Source organism: Schistocerca piceifrons, chromosome 5 (genome assembly GCF_021461385.2).
Source record: "Schistocerca piceifrons isolate TAMUIC-IGC-003096 chromosome 5, iqSchPice1.1, whole genome shotgun sequence".
NCBI classification, from domain to species: Eukaryota; Metazoa; Arthropoda; class Insecta; order Orthoptera; family Acrididae; genus Schistocerca; species Schistocerca piceifrons.
The window spans coordinates 669,768,558-669,784,692 of NC_060142.1; the positions used below are offsets into that span (position 1 = coordinate 669,768,558).

A 16,135-nucleotide genomic window follows, 5' to 3' on the forward strand; every position below is an offset into this window, starting at 1 on the left:
GAATAACCATGTAAGAACAATTTTGTTTGACTTTAGTAATGGCTTATTTCCAGAGAAAGCAATATATGATCCTACAAACCCAGTTACATTAGAACTACTCAAGAAAAGTTATCCTCTTGGTATTTTTTTATCTCGCCAAACTCTTCGACTGTGTAGATCATAGAATTCCACTAGGTAATCTAAAATAGTGTAGCATCACCCCTCGCAGGGATAGCATCATATATAAAAGTTGCATAAATGATAAGTATGATATGGTGCAAAAAGCACCCTGGTATGAGTGTTGTGGATGTATGGTACCAAAGTAGCCTATGGTAGCTGGTGATGCGTATGACTGAGCTTGTTCCACACCCTTCAGTGCTCACCTAAGATAGGATATAGAAAATTACATGTCAACGAATTAATGAATGAGAGATGTAAACCATGAAAGACAAACAATGTTATTACATAACATTCCGCACAAAAAATTCTCCCAATTTCTGTATTTCAATATGATCATATCTGGTGCTTGTGAGGATGGCATCATCATGCCCGTCAATCTAGACATATATTTCTAGACATATAGGTAAAGAAATTATTGTATTGGAAGATTAAGTTCTTTACAGGGAACAATGTTGCTGCCATTGAATGAAAATGATGATGTAATATGGTTTCATGGACCTTAACAGTTGCCATTTCTGCCTTGGTAGTCATCAGGGAAGGAAGGGCAACTGTTAAGGTCCACGAAACCATAGGATACTATCATTATATGTTCATTCAAGCCATTACAGAACTTCATTATACTTCATAGTTAAAGCAGACACAGTGGGGGGAATGTTTCCCTGTTGTTTGCGTTACTTAAACACTCTCTGAGGTCAGGGGCATCTTCATTTGGTTGTTAGGCCAAATTTGTGGTTCTTGCCACTGAAACTTCTGCTTTTTCCCATTGGCATATGTTATATATACAGTAGCTCAGAGTACTTCTAATTAATTTACCATTGTTATCACAGATGCTCCAACTAGGTGGACATCAACATCAAGAGTAATGTGTAAGACCTGTATTTATGGGACATTATTTCTGTGATCACTGATGTACTAGTGGCATAGAATTGTTGCAAAAATGCTATATCCATGGAGAGAAAGTAAAACACAGTGACAGTGCATTACATTTAAGTTGGAACATTAGTTCTTAATGAAGTGTTTAGAACATGATGGTGTTATTACTTTGACTAATATCTCTAGCCCAACAATAGAAATAATCATAAGACTTCAATTTATTGTTACCTTTATTTTTTCAAGTTGTGATTTGTCAAAAGAAACAAGCACTGTAACTCTGCAGGGTGTCCCAAAAGTGATGTATCCACTTTTTTAATATCTCTTTAATTAAAGCAGATAGACAGGAAAAATACTTTGTCAGATACATTAAGGTGGTATAGGCTCAAAAGACCACCTTCCACCACAGTACATTGTTGATGACTTAGAACAGAGTGGCATGCCAGTTTTATTGATTCTAATGCAATAGCATTGCAGGCTTGCTCGGATTGCTCACTTAGATCATCCAGTGTTTGTGGTTTGCAGCATACAATGCATTCTTGACAGTACTCCAAAGACAGAAGTCTGAAAAGGCTAAATCTGGGGATTGAACTGGATACACCACAGCACTTCCTCTTCACCCTCTCCATCTCAAAGGGATTTTGCAGTTGAGAAATTACCCGACAACTAGTGGAAAGTGAGGTGGTGTACCATCCTGTTGAAAGTAATAATCTCCATTGCCAAAATGTCATTAAGACCTGGTGTTATGATGTGGAAAATTTCTAGGTAACAGTCACCTCTTCAAAGAAGTATGACATGATTAATCCACTAGATGAGAGATCACACCAGACTGTAACCATATCAGTTAGACTTGGATTATCATCAGCATAGCACACACAATTATGGTGGTTAATTGTCACATTAAAGTTATAGGTGGTTTCATCCAACCACACACACTGAAAAACCACTCACAAAATTCAATTCACCTATTGGCATCATTCACATTCATAGCATGGAGAAGAATCATAATGTAAGGCTTCCATCTCTGAGTGCACATAATTCTGTGAACATTGGTTTTACTGAGAGCACTGCACCACAATTTTTTTCGTGGATTGTGTGTATGTGTGAATCACTGCATCAGCTCTTTACTTATCCCTTTAACATACCTTTTTTCTGCTACCACCCGTCTTCAGATCATGTACTATTCCACTGATTTCAAAATTGTCTCAGGCTCCTGTAACTGTTAACCATACAGATGGTGGTGTTCCAAATTCAACTCCCCAATGTTGTTGAACCTCACTCACATTCCCTGTTTTCCTATGACATTTTAGCACCAACTTCAGTATCTCAAATGAGACCTCCATATTTATTTCTAATACTGGACCAAATGAAGCATTGCTCACTTTTTTACTGGCTTAAAAATTATTCCTATCTGCTTTAATTACAGAAAGATACAGTTTGAAATAATGTATATGTTGTTTTGGGACACCTGTATTAAGAGATATTGGATCATTATCTTTGACCTTTCTGCCGACGCAGATGTAATACAAATTCTCACCTATTCCAGAACGAAGATCCAATGGGAAAAAAATAATACACAGATAGTAAACTCAAAGAAATTTAAAATAACAAAGAAAGGAGCATTGAGGATTCAGAACTTAAATTTCAGAGACAATGGAAAATATAGTTGTATTGGTAAGTATTTTTGTTGTGTTGTCGTTTATTATTTTGCTATGTCAAAATGGTCAAATTTCTTTTCTGCCAGTGTTTTGCAAGCATGTTTTGTAATGTTTTCACCTTTTCTTAACATATCACAATTCACTGTTTGTTTGTTAAATTTCTGATAGGTACAAAGGCAAAATTCTGGTAGCATATTCATTGTCCACAAAAATTTATTTGGAGTTACAAATGTTGTTTATGTTTATCGTAAACTAAAAATATGTGTCAGAGCTGTCATACATGTATAATATTTACAACAGAGAGATTTTTACTCAGTGGTTAGTCCTATTTGAATCTTATGATGCTCTCAATGCTGCTACTGCTGCACTCTGTAATTATTATTGTCTACCTTAATTGGCATAGGTAGACCACAGTTTATGATCATTCACAATGGTAGTGATGCAGAGACTGAGGGAACAAACAAGCAATTCCTGTGGTCAATGACAGTGAAGTTCACAAAGAGAATTTCTAGCCAGGGGGTAGCGAAAATCATCGTAGGCTTGCACAAATAGTCCAGGGAGTGATCTGTATTGGAAAACATAAACACTGGCAAAATCAGTCACTCTGTTATCAATGACACATTTTAAAGGGTTCAGAGAATAGCAATAATTACCAGACAAGTATGGGGCCACATTATTTACAGACACTCTTGCGTCAGTGGATGGGCCCAAGTGACAAGCTCTTAGGAGCAGTGCCCTCTGCTGAGTTGCAGCCATGGTGTGAAGCCCAAGCATCTCTGACCATTCCTCCATATCGATACTTGGACTGAGCAACTAATCTAAATCTCTGTGTGATACTGAAAACTCTAACTATTATGTTTACATTCTGGTTGCAGTACAATGAATCACTTCTACAAGTTTATATTGTTAATAAATATTGCATCATTGTCAAATTTTAGTTACTGCATTAATGTGCATGCTTGAGTTAGGCTGGGGGGAATTATTAGGCAGAAGGTGCAGTGAAGTATGTGTAGCACAGGAGGACACAGGAAAAAACACAAAAATACACTAGGGGGTAACGCGATCAGTTCGGAGATCCAGGAATAATTGTAGTAGAGAGAAGAATGTGGGACACAAAATAGTGCAACCACAATCTGTGTGGTTACATAGCTGTCTGTTGGGTGCAGATGAGACTGTTGATACAGAGTGACTAAGAATTCAGAGTGTATGCAGTTTTGGAGGTGAGAATAAAAAATTGGAAAGTAGAGAAAGAAAGGACAGACATGAGTAATGCAATGCAATAGAGAATAGTGACAAAGAGGAATAGCACTGGCTTTTGGTATGGAAGGGAAGCAGCTAGGTAAAATGAAACAGTGGAAGATCTTCACCAACATATTTACTGTGTGGTGCATGGCAAAGTGTACCTTGTTTCGCTACTAGGCATTTCCTTTCTTATCTCATTTGCAAATGGAGCAGGGGAAAAACAACCGTCTATTCTAGTTTCATATAAGCCCTAATTTCCTTATTTTATCTTCATGGTCCTTACTGGAAATGTAAATTGGCAGCAGTAGAATTATTCTACTGTCAGCTTCAAATGATGGTTCTCTAAATTCTCTCATTAGTGTTTTCCAAAAAAAAAGTCACATTTCCTCCAGAACTCCTATTTGAGCTCATGAAGCAGAACTGTAACACTTGTGTGTCGATCAAACCTACAGATTACAAATGTAGCAATATGCCTTTGAAGTCTTCCTCTAATCCAACATGGTGGGTATCCCAGACACTGGAGCAGTACTCAAGGATAGGTCACTTTAGTGTTCTGTATGCCGTCTCCTTTATAGATGAGCTACACTTTCTTAAAATTCTCCCAATAAACTGAAGTTGACCACGTGCCTCTCCTACTACTGTCCTCATGTGCTCACTTCATTTCACATTGCTTTGCAGTGTTATGTCTATATATTTAATAGATATGATTGTGTCAAGTAAGACATTACTAAGGGTATATTTGAACATTATAGGATTGTTGTTTTCTTCTCATCTGCATTAACTTACATTTTTATATATTCAGAGCAAGCTACCATTCATCACATCAACTACAAATTCTGTCTATGTCATCTTGTATCCTCCTTCAGTCACTCAATGACACACTGCCCCATACACCACAGCTGCTGATTGCTGCTCATCCTGTCTGTCAGCTCACTTATGTATTCTGTGGGGCAATCCTGATGATGACCTTGTCTGTAATGAACACTTGCCATCGAGAACAGTGTACTGGGTTCTATTACTTAAGACATCTACAAACCAGTCAAATATCTGGGAACCTAGTCTGTTTGCCTGGACAGTCTCCAGGGTGGAATAACAACAATATGGAAAGGATAGCTGCTACTCAACACATAGAGGAGGCATCGAGCTGCAAACAGACACAATGAAGAGAATGCTAGAAATATTTATGCTATGAGACACAGCCCATCTCCAGAAGCAGAAAACTCACACACATTCATACAGCAGCAATAGCTCACACACACATGTGGCCACTGTCTTCAGATACTATGGACCCAGAGACAGTGACCACGTACAAATAATAGTGTCACTTCTGCCACCAAGTAAAAATATAGCACTGTAAGCAATCGGAATGTGAAATATTTCCTTTTTTTATGTCAGTATGCTCTTTGTTGCTTGGCAACAGATGTTGATTTCTTTTATGAAATGACTGTTGGTGTAAGGGATTAAAAAGTTTGAAGTTTTCCATACAAAATGCAATGGTTATTGAGAAGGAAGACTCTGCACTGCTGGTAAAGTTGTTTTAGCAGAACAGCAGCAATAGTAGCACTGCAGTGCATGAATATTACCAACAGAAGCAGTGCAAAGATCTAAAAAAATTATCTAAAGAATTTGATCAGTAGATATGAAGAAACATGAAGAAACAGTTGAATTAGGTGGTGCAACAGAGAGAGAGAGAGAGAGAGAGAGAGAGAGAGAGAGAGAGAGAGAGAGAGAGAGAGGGGCAGCCCATTGCCATTGCAGTTGTTGTTGAAGTCGCTTTTGCTAAAGTCGATTGTGCAGCATGTGCCTCAAATTCTGCAGCCAGTGCTTGAGCTTTGTCACAAGAATTGTCTCTCCCCTGGTCAACAGTTCAAAAGATTTTGCAATGTATTTTACATTGATATCCCTACAAGATTCAGAATGAGGACAAAATGAATCCACAAGGTAGGGTACAATGCTGTGACTTTACCCTTCATTTTTCGGCACACCTGGAAATGGATGACACATAGGCAGGGAATATTTCATGGACGGACGAGGCCCATTTTACTCTGCATGGTGCATTGACTGCACAGGGGGTCTACTCAGCCACATGTTGTACAGAAACATCCATAGTACTCAGCTTAAATGACTGTGTAATGTGGTTTCACAAGCTCCGTCATTCTCACTCCATTTTTTGAGGATATTACACCCCATTGGCCTGATAGGTGTACAGAGACATCTGCATGGTATGAGAATCTCCTTGTGCAACATATTATTCCAGCTTTGCTAGAACACAACTGTGTCCACACCACTATTTTCATGCAAGATGGGGCGGCACCACACGTCACTTGCCAGGTGAAAGATTTGCTTGGAGAAAACTTTGGTAATGACCACATTATCTCTAGGCAATTTCAAGATATGATTAGATTAGGGGCGTATCACTCTGATTACACTGAGTATGCTGCGAGCAGCTGTCGACTATACCATATTACAGATGCAGCATTTGCTGATTTGGGAAATCATATTGAACACATCTTGTAACTTGTAAATATGCCAGAACCTTTATTTACATGTGTTCGATTATTCCTCCCCTATACCTGCACCCACACTATGTCACTATGTTCTGATTGCTTACAGTGCCATATTTTCAAATTGTGGCAAAAAATGGAACTATTCCCCCCCCCCCCCCCCCCCCCTAGTGTACCCTACGAGTGCACCAGTTAATGAACATACCTATGATGTTTCAGCATCCTGCAGTGTATACAGGCCATACTGAAATGCTCAGAACACTGTCAGTTTAATTATAATCAACTAGTATGTGTGAGCTGTCATGTGAAAGTGTATGAATTTTCTACTTTTGGAAGAGGCCTTTGTCCAAAAGCTGAAGTATTTCTACCATTCATTTTCTTTGTGCCTCTCTGTGACTCAACAACTTCTCTAAGTGGTGAATAGCAATCTTACCTTTGCATATTGTTGTTGTTCCATCCTGGGCTATCCATTGTTTGATTATGTACTAATTGGTTTCTAATTAATATTTTATCACTATCTTGTAGGAGAGGAGACTATGCTGTGTATCAGTTTTTAAAGATGTTGATAGAAACCTAAGTTTAGAGTACAAATTAGAACTAGCTGTCAAAACAGTAGTTTATTTGAATGTTATGTCAACATTAACTGTCTTCTGTTCTTTTGTTTTTGTTTTTATAATTACACATAGCAGTATGTGAGCTGTCATATTTATTTGTTGTGTGATTTCAGCTGGATTATCCAGGGCAGATCTCTTCCTTTCTGTAAAGCAGCCTCTAGTGACAAGTTCAGAAGAACTGGAAAGGCATTCACATAATCGTTTGCAGCAACAGATGCCTATGAACGATAAGAACATACAGATGACAGGTGACTATGTGTAAAATGCACTATCAATTTATATCGCATTCTGTCATGAATAATTCTGTAACTATAACAACACCGTAAAATCAGAACTGGGGATTGGAGCTGACAGCAAAGATATTTCCAAAATTAAGGTGTTGAGTAAAATTGTAACAAATCAGGCTCAGATGTCAGAGTCAGTCAACACTTTTTTTTATAAATGTACCTAAATCAGATGTAAATGTACATGTTTAAGCAGAAAAAGTACGTTTAAGGCACAAGGCAGAAGAATACTTTAACAAATATGAGAAAATGTCAGTTAAAAATGTAAAGAAAACTATATTACAGCTAAAAAACAAAAATTCTGCTGTGTGGGAATCTCCTGATTTTTTCAAAAATATTTGAAAAAGTGTTGGTAATACAAATTAAAAAAATTATAGTGAAATCAAACATAATTTCAGATAATCAATATGGCTTTCAAAAAGGCAAGAGTACAATGAGTTTGTGAACGAAATCAGTTCCACCCTAAACAAGTGAAGAAAAGTTGTAAGATTGTTCTGTGACCTCACAAAAGCATTTGATTGTGTAAACCATCAATTGCTCTGTATAAAATGGAAACATATGGAATTTGGGGTTGTGTTTTAGAGTAGTTTAGGTCATACCTCATGAACAGATAACAAAGTGTAGTTATATCATCAAGTAAGGGAAATTCCTTCTCTGAATGGATGATTAGTTCACAAGGCTCAATTCTGGATCCGATTGTGTTTTTACTCTATATAAATGATCTACTCCTGAACGTAAATTCACACTCAGTTTTATTCACTGATGGTACTTCTGCCCTTGTTGAAAGCAATGACCCCAAACAAATTCCTTCAACAGTTACAAAACTATTAGACAGTTTGGAAAACTGGTTCCAATTAAATGGGCTAAAACTGAATATTTGGAAAACACATTTGCTGCAGTTTAAAACTAAAACTCTAAGGTAAAAGAATTCCACATTAGTTATAGAAACCAAGAACTGAAAGAAGTGGACTGTGTTAAATTTTTAGGCATGCATGTGGACTAAAATCTATCCTGGTCTTCACACATGAATTATCTAGCAAGTAAATTAAACAGCCTGATATTTGCAATGAAGATTCTGTCATATTCAACTAACATGGAGACAAGAAAAATAGTTTACCACAGCTATTTTGAATCAGTTACAAGGTGTGGCATTATTTTTGGGGGAGACACAGGCAAAATGACTAGAATTGTAAAATTACAAAAATTAGTTGTTATAAATATGTCTAATGCAAAACCAAAAGTATCTTGTTACCCACTGTTAAGAAATTTAAAAATATTAAGTGCTCCACATTTGTACATTTATGAACTGATTATCTTTGTATACAGTGACCCAAAGTTATTCATAGACAATAAAGACAATAGCGTTAAACATCAATACAGTACTAGGAACAGGGAGAATTTCATGCTTCCCAACCATAGATTAAAGCTGTTTACACAAACCCCAGAATACATGGGCATGAAAATTCACAACATCCTAAAAAAGAAACAAATCATGAGAATGGAGATGGGGCAACTAAAGCAAAAACTACAACAGTTGTTAGTACAGAAATGTTATTATTCCTGAGAAGAATTTCTTAATGATAATGTGACAATCTGAGCAAGAAAGAAAGTGGCTGAAATGTTTTGTTGATTAAGCTTAGAAGTTTTATTTCTAATAAATGACTGTAATAATTATTCTCTTTTTACAGTAATACAGTTGTTAGGCTACACACAGTCTCTGTAAATTATAAACTATTGTTTCTGTAATACACATAAATTGTAATTGCAATATTGACAAGTTCCCTGTACATTATATCTTGTGATTTAACTCTTTATGTTATGGGACAATAAACATTCTGATTCTGATTCTCTAACTGAACTAGGAGCAAGACGGGACCTTTTCTCACAAGACTTGAGCCATGAGACACAACCAGAAGGTCAAATGAAGCTAGGACGAACATGGGCATCCCAATCAAGTTCATCTACTCTTCAGCCTTCCCTTTCATCACCAGAACCTCCAGGAGTTAAGGTAATTTGTAAATATATAGAGCATGAAGTACTTGTAGACCTCCAGAAGTTTTACTAACTTATTGTTCTGTTTGTGGGCATTTAAACTGTACCAAATCTTCAGTCCTCTCCCCAATTTATCTGTAGTTCACTTGCCTTAAACCATGTTATTCATGTGTCTTTTGCTTTTGATACATTAATATCTTGGTTGAAGGCTGGTGTCTTGTGCCTGTTGCATCATAGTAATAGACAAAAATGAGTACAGAATGAATTTCTGTTATTGTATTATAAATTACACATTTCAGTGATTTCTTGTACTTTAACCATACAAAAACACTGCTTTGTGTCATTCCTTTCTGCTTTTGGGTTACTATAAAGGCTAATAAAAGAAATACTGTATGAAAGAAGAGCCATTTAATGGACACTTATGGCTCATAACATTTAGTTTATTTAACACTAGCTGTATGCACTGCTGTGCTCACATATTAGTAGTTTTGTTATGATGAATGATGGTGACTTACAACTGGATTCTCATCCTCATTGAGCAATTGATAAACGCTCAGACTTGCTGACCTCTGTGTTAGTGCCATCTGCATCTCAGTAATGTATAACATATTTAAAAATATGAATAGTTCTCAAAAATATAATGCAACTACCAGACTTAAAAATGAAAAGATGGAATGGTTTTTTTAGAAATTAAAAAGTTTGAAAATCTCTTTGATATTGAAAAAAAAAAGAAAAGGTTGCTATAGAAATGGCTAAATCTGAACAGCTACTCAATGTAACAGGAGTTTTGCAAAATTATAAGAAATACAACTTTGCTGGCTTAAAAAATCATTGAAAATAATCATAGCAAAAATGACTGCAAAAGAAAAAAAATACAATCATTTGCTACACAGTTGTTTAATTTGTGACCATAAATTAAATTAAATTAAATATGAAATTTGAAAATCACAAAATATGTATTATTATCCACTACAGAATGGATGCCTGTTTCAAGGAATTAAGTTAGGCACTAAAAGAAAATGCAGACTTTCTAAAATTAGTAAATAGCATTAAACTGATGAAGGAAGAAAATAAATAATATCAGCTGCTCTCACATGTCTACTTGTTCAGGTAAGCATAACTGCTGATGTAACACCATCCCTCCTCTTCCCAGTGCCCCCTGCCCTAAATGCCCTGTGCACACTGAAGTGGCACATGCAGCATTGCTGCCAAGTGGTGGGTGCAGAGGGGAATGGGCAGGACTCTGCACCTATGTGTCGTGCTGTTGAACTAAGTATGCTTCATACCTGTACACTATACAACAAAGTCATTAATTTTTTTAATATGGTTTATGTTCACTGATGTAGAAAAAGATGTTCCATTCCCTACTTCACATTCTCAGGGGCTAAGGGCCAAATTCCCCCCCCCTCCTAGTAGCCCATGTTCTTCCACAGTGTTTAACCTATCTCCATATCAAATTTCATCAAAATCAGTTCAGTGGTTTAGTCATGAAAACATAGCAAACAGTGTTACTTTCACACTTATAATACTAGTATGTATTTGCACCAGTACATAATGCAAATACTGACTGACTCTCTACTTTATGTTTGTCATAAAAATTGCTCTTAGCTGTCATCAGTAAGCATCATCATTGTGGATTTTGTCATGATGTATTCAGAAGCTTATTATTTTGGATCTGTATTGTAAAATGCCAAAGATCACATCACACTCAGTTACTAAACGCTCCAGCTTCTCATTGTTGTGATGTGACAGCAGATAAAAACCTAATATTACAGGAGCTTGAAATGTACTTTCATAGTTTACCATCCATTCATGTTGTCAATGTATCACATAATTCTGTTCACATAGCTCCAGATAATTCGAACCAGTTGGAAGTGGAAACAGCAGTTTTTAAACAGAAAAACTGTGAGACTGCTGCATTAGATCATTTCTGTGTAGACAGAGTGGTAGGACTCAGAAGTATCTGCCAAAAAATGCTGTATTGATACTCAAGCAGAATTTGGAAAGACAGTGTAAACCTAATGACTGGAAGTAGGATTGCATCACCCTACAATTTAATAAGAGCAGCAGGGGAAATTGCTCTACAAGATGTATTATATATTGTGACACCAACTGCTTTCTGTGACGTGAACTGCATCTAATCACTCTTAATAATTACATTGAAGTGATATTGTGGAAAACAGTCATAATAATTAATGAAGAGAAAACATGAAAGCTTCAAGGCAGCCTTGCAGCAAATTGACAGGAAATGTGCATAATATGACAAAAGCCAATTCATAATTTAATTGAACAATGGAAAGGCCTGGATGGAATAATTACAATATTATGAAAAGGATAGATTGCTACTCACCATATAGAGGAGATGTGGAGTCGCAGACAGGCACAATGAGAAGACTGCTATACATTTTAGCTTTTGGCCAGAAGGAATTCCTGTGAAGTAGAAAAAACATGCACACATTCACCTCTGGCAGCTGTGGCCAGGCTGGGTCATAACTGTGCTTGATGGGTTCAGCAATCCAGTGTGGATGATGTGATTAAGGAAGAGGCATGGCGAGAAGAGGGGAATAGCAGGGTGGGATGGGGGAAGGTGTAGTGCTGCTTGTGGGACTGTGCATGGACCTGGTGAGGGCAGGGCAGAGCTGCTAGGTGCAGGTTGGAGGTTGGAGGGGGCAGGAGGGGAGTGGCAAAGGTGAGAAGTAGAGAAGGGGAAAAGGTCTAGTGGGTATACTGGTGCAACAGAAGACTGTGTTGTGCTGCGGTGGGAGCAAGCAAGGGCACTGATAAGTGGAGGACAGGGACTAGTGGAGGTGGAGGCCAGGGGGTTATGAGGACATATGATATATTCCAGGGAGCACTCCCATCTCTGCAGTTCAGAAAGGCAGGTGTTGTTAGAAAGGATCCAGGTGGCGCAGGCTGTGAAGCAGTCATTGAAGTGAAGCATATTGTGTTGGGCAGTGTGTTCAGCAACCCAGTGATCCAATTGTCTCTTGGTCAGTTTGTTGGTGGCCATTGATGTGGATGGGCTGTTTATTAGTCATCATGCCCACGAAGAAAGCAGCACAGTTATTGCTGCTTAGCTTGTAGGTCACATAAGTGATATCGCAGGTAGCCTTGCCTATGATAGGAGATGCCTGTGACCAGACTAGAGTAGGTAGTGGTGGGAGGGTGTATGGGACAGATCTCAGATCTATGTCTATTGCAGGGATATGAGATGTGAGGCAATGGATTTGGAGTAGGGATGGGCAGCAGTATATCACAGTGGGATGGGTGAGAAAGTAGTGGGTAAGATACCCATTTCAGCACAGGATGAGAGGTAGTTAAAACCCTGGTAGAGAATGTGATTTTGTGCTCCAGTCCCACTGAATCATGAGTGAGGTGCTCCTTTGTAGGCAAATGGTGGCTGTGTGGGAGGTGATAAGTGACTGGAGAGACAAGGCACAGGAAATCTGTTTCTGTACAAAGTTGGGAGTGGAATTTCTGTCTATGAAGGCCTCAGTGAAGGCCCAACACAGTGTGGTTCACAACTTGCACTACACGGATCCTTCCTACCAACACCAGCTTTTATCAATTGTGCAGGTGGGTATTCTCCTTGCAATATATCCTACACTCTCATAACCTCTGTGCCCTCAGCCTTGCAAGTCTCTGTCCTCCACTTACTTGTCCCCTTCCTTGCTCCCATTCTGCCAGCACATCCACTAGTCCTTTTCTTCTCTGCTTCCACCTTTCTGCTCCCCCCACCCCCAAGCTCCACTACACCTCCCCCTCCCCAACCTGGTACCTCCCTCCTGTTCCCCATGCCTTCTCCTTATCCCCACCACCATACCAAATTACTGCTCCCATTAGGCACAGTTACATTGCAGTCAGGCCTCAGCGGTCAGAGACAGTGGTCATGTGTGCATGAGTGGTGCTTGTTTGGATGAGTGTGTATTTTATACTTTAGAAGAAGGCCTTTCAGCCAAAACCTCAAATATAAAGCAGTCATTTTGTTGTGCCTGTGTGTGACTTATCATCTTCTCTATATGGTGAGCAGTAATCTATCCTTTTCATAAAATTATATGAAATGGTTGGAACAGACAGTGAAGTAGGAGTGATTTCATATTACAAGAAATACTGTGTTATCTGAAAAAGGAAACTGCAAAATTAATTGAGAAATGTTAGGAATTTGATATTAAATAAAACAGCTTGTGATGAAGCAAGCTAGGATATTTTTAATTCCCCTCTTGTTTTGCCATCTGCCTCCTTTAAATTCATTTTTTCACATTTAGCTAATTACCTTTATCATACGCGAGTATAATCTGCATTTTCATAATGAAGAAAGATTGGCCCTCTGTTTTAAAGGATAGAACACCGGATCTAATTTTGTACTTGGTTTTATGTATGTAATTGATTTTCTAATTTATTTTGATTATTCCTAGTTAGTATCATTTGTTATAGGGTGAAATCAGTGATTGTTTCTCAACTTTAATTCTATTGTTGACATATAAACAAGTATAAATTCTGTAATAATTGTAAATGTTTGGAAGACAAAGTACTAGTAATCTTGAAGTATCTATTTAGCTCTATTCAAAAACATTTTAGCAAAATCAGCCCTTCATTAATTCCAAAGTAATTAACAGTTTTGTCCAAAGTATTGTTTGTGTACTTATATTTGTTAATTTCATGATTTAAACAAATAATTCAGCATAAACCTCGTAGTAGAAGAAACTGTTAAAAAGACACAATTTTCGATGTATTCAGTTAATTGAGTGAGTTAAGTTTTAGTTTTAATTTCTGTAAATTTAACTTTAAACAATGTGTGGTTTCAGTACTTATTATTGTGATGACATATAAGGGCCTGATTTTTGGTTATGAGACAGCCAGTCCATAGCCGAGTTTCAGACAAGTAACCTATTCTGGTTAGAACAACAACAGTGCTTCAATTTAACTGTGAAATAAGCGTTAAACAACTAAGACTTGTGTAAAAACCAGTGACAGTGACTGCTCCATATGTACCTGTTTATTTTTAAAGAATTGGGAACTTTGTGGTTATGTTTTTACTGCTCGTAGATGTTCAACAGTAAACTATTGTAGCAGTATTTGGAGTTTCACCAACTAACTATTAATGAGGCTTATCGAAGGTTAAATAATACTGCACTTGCCATATAACTGTGTAATATTGGGGGTTGTGCAAAGCGAAAATTAAAGTACTGTGAAACGCAGCTGTGCACCTGTCAGCTACATGATTTACAGTAGTGTGCGTCGGAATCCACAACCCATTTTTCAGCCAGTGTAGCAATGCAGTACATAGACACCGAGGACAACAAACAATCAATGAAGAATTAAAAGCAGGTGGAACCACCACAAGCTGAATCATAAAAGACGGAAGTCAGATAATGAACTTATTTTCAGATTATGAACTTATTTAGTAAATCACTCCTTGGAAGTAGTTCAGAATATAGATATGAACAGTCAAGGGGTAGCACATCAAATACATGCCACAATGAGTGCTATATACACAGTTGTTCCACGCTATTTCTAAAAAATTAACACTAAAGTGACTAAGAAAGTCATCAGAAGATCAAAACAAACTGCAAAATGATTTAGAACAGATATCTCAATGGTGCGAAAAGTGGCAATTGACCCTAAATAACGAAAAGTGTCAGGTGATCCACATGCGTGCTAAAAGGAACTCGTTAAACTTTGGTTACACGATAAATCAGTCTAATCTAAAAGCTGTAAATTCAATTAGATACCTAGGTATTACAATTACGAACAACTTTAATTGGAAGGAACACATAGAAAATGTTGTGGGGAAGTCAAACCAAAAACTGCGTTTTGTTGGCAGGACACTTAGAAAATGTAACAGACCTACTAAGGAGACTGCCTACGATACGCTTGTCTATTCTCTTTTAGACTACTGGTGCACAGTGTGGTATCCTTACCAGATAGGACTGATGGAGTACATAGAAAAATTCAAAGAAAGGCAGCACATTTTGTATTATCATGAAATATGGAAATATGGGAGAGGGTGCCACAGAAATGATACAGGATTTGGGCTGGGCATCATTAAAAGAAAGGCATTTTTCACAAAATTCCAATCACCAACTTTCTCCTCTGAATGTGAAAATATTTTGTTGACACTGACCTACATAGGGAGGAACGATCACCACAATAAAATAAGGGAAATCAGAGCTCTTATGGAAAGGTATAGGTGTTCATTCTTTCCACGTGCTATATGAGATTGGAATAATAGAGAATTGTGAAGGTGGTTCAATGAACCCTCTGCCAGGCACTTAAATGTGATTTGCAGAGTATCCATGTAGATGTAGATGTAGATGTAGAACCCCCTTCAAAGCACAAACTTTCTTGCATTTGATAATACATCAAGTAAATTGCCAAAACCCTGTTCGTCATATACGCTGATGAGCCTACACATTAAGACCACTTGCTTAGTAGCATACTGGTTGACCTTTGGAATGCAGTACATCAAAGTTACTGAGTGGCATTGAATTGACAAGTCCGTGATGGTTTTCTGGAGCTATGTAGCACCAGACATCTATGTACAGGCCACACTATTCTCCTGAATTATGGGCTGGTGGTTTGTGGGCTTGGAGTTGATGCCTGATAGTAATCCAGATGTGTTCCATCTGCTTCAGATCAGGTGAATTTGGTGGCCAAGACGTCAGTGTGAGTTTACTATAGTGCTCCTCAAACCTCTGTAGTACAATTCGGACCTTACAGCATTGCAGTTATCCTTCTGGATGATGCCATCGCCATCAGAGAAGATCTCAACCATGAAGACATGTAGGCGGTCTGCAACAATGTTCAGATGG

At 37.7% G+C, this 16,135-nt stretch overlaps 1 protein-coding gene across 1 annotated transcript in view; it reads left to right on the forward strand.

Moving 5' to 3' along the window:
- The window catches only part of LOC124799190 (protein madd-4-like), a 571,457-nt gene that overhangs the window by 417,613 nt on the left and 137,709 nt on the right, over positions 1–16,135 (forward strand). Inside the window, exons 14-16 of the mRNA XM_047262725.1 lie at positions 2,576–2,703; positions 7,161–7,295; positions 9,194–9,339. Coding sequence (XP_047118681.1) covers positions 2,576–2,703; positions 7,161–7,295; positions 9,194–9,339 — 409 coding nt within the window. The remainder of the gene's footprint in view (positions 1–2,575; positions 2,704–7,160; positions 7,296–9,193; positions 9,340–16,135) is intronic.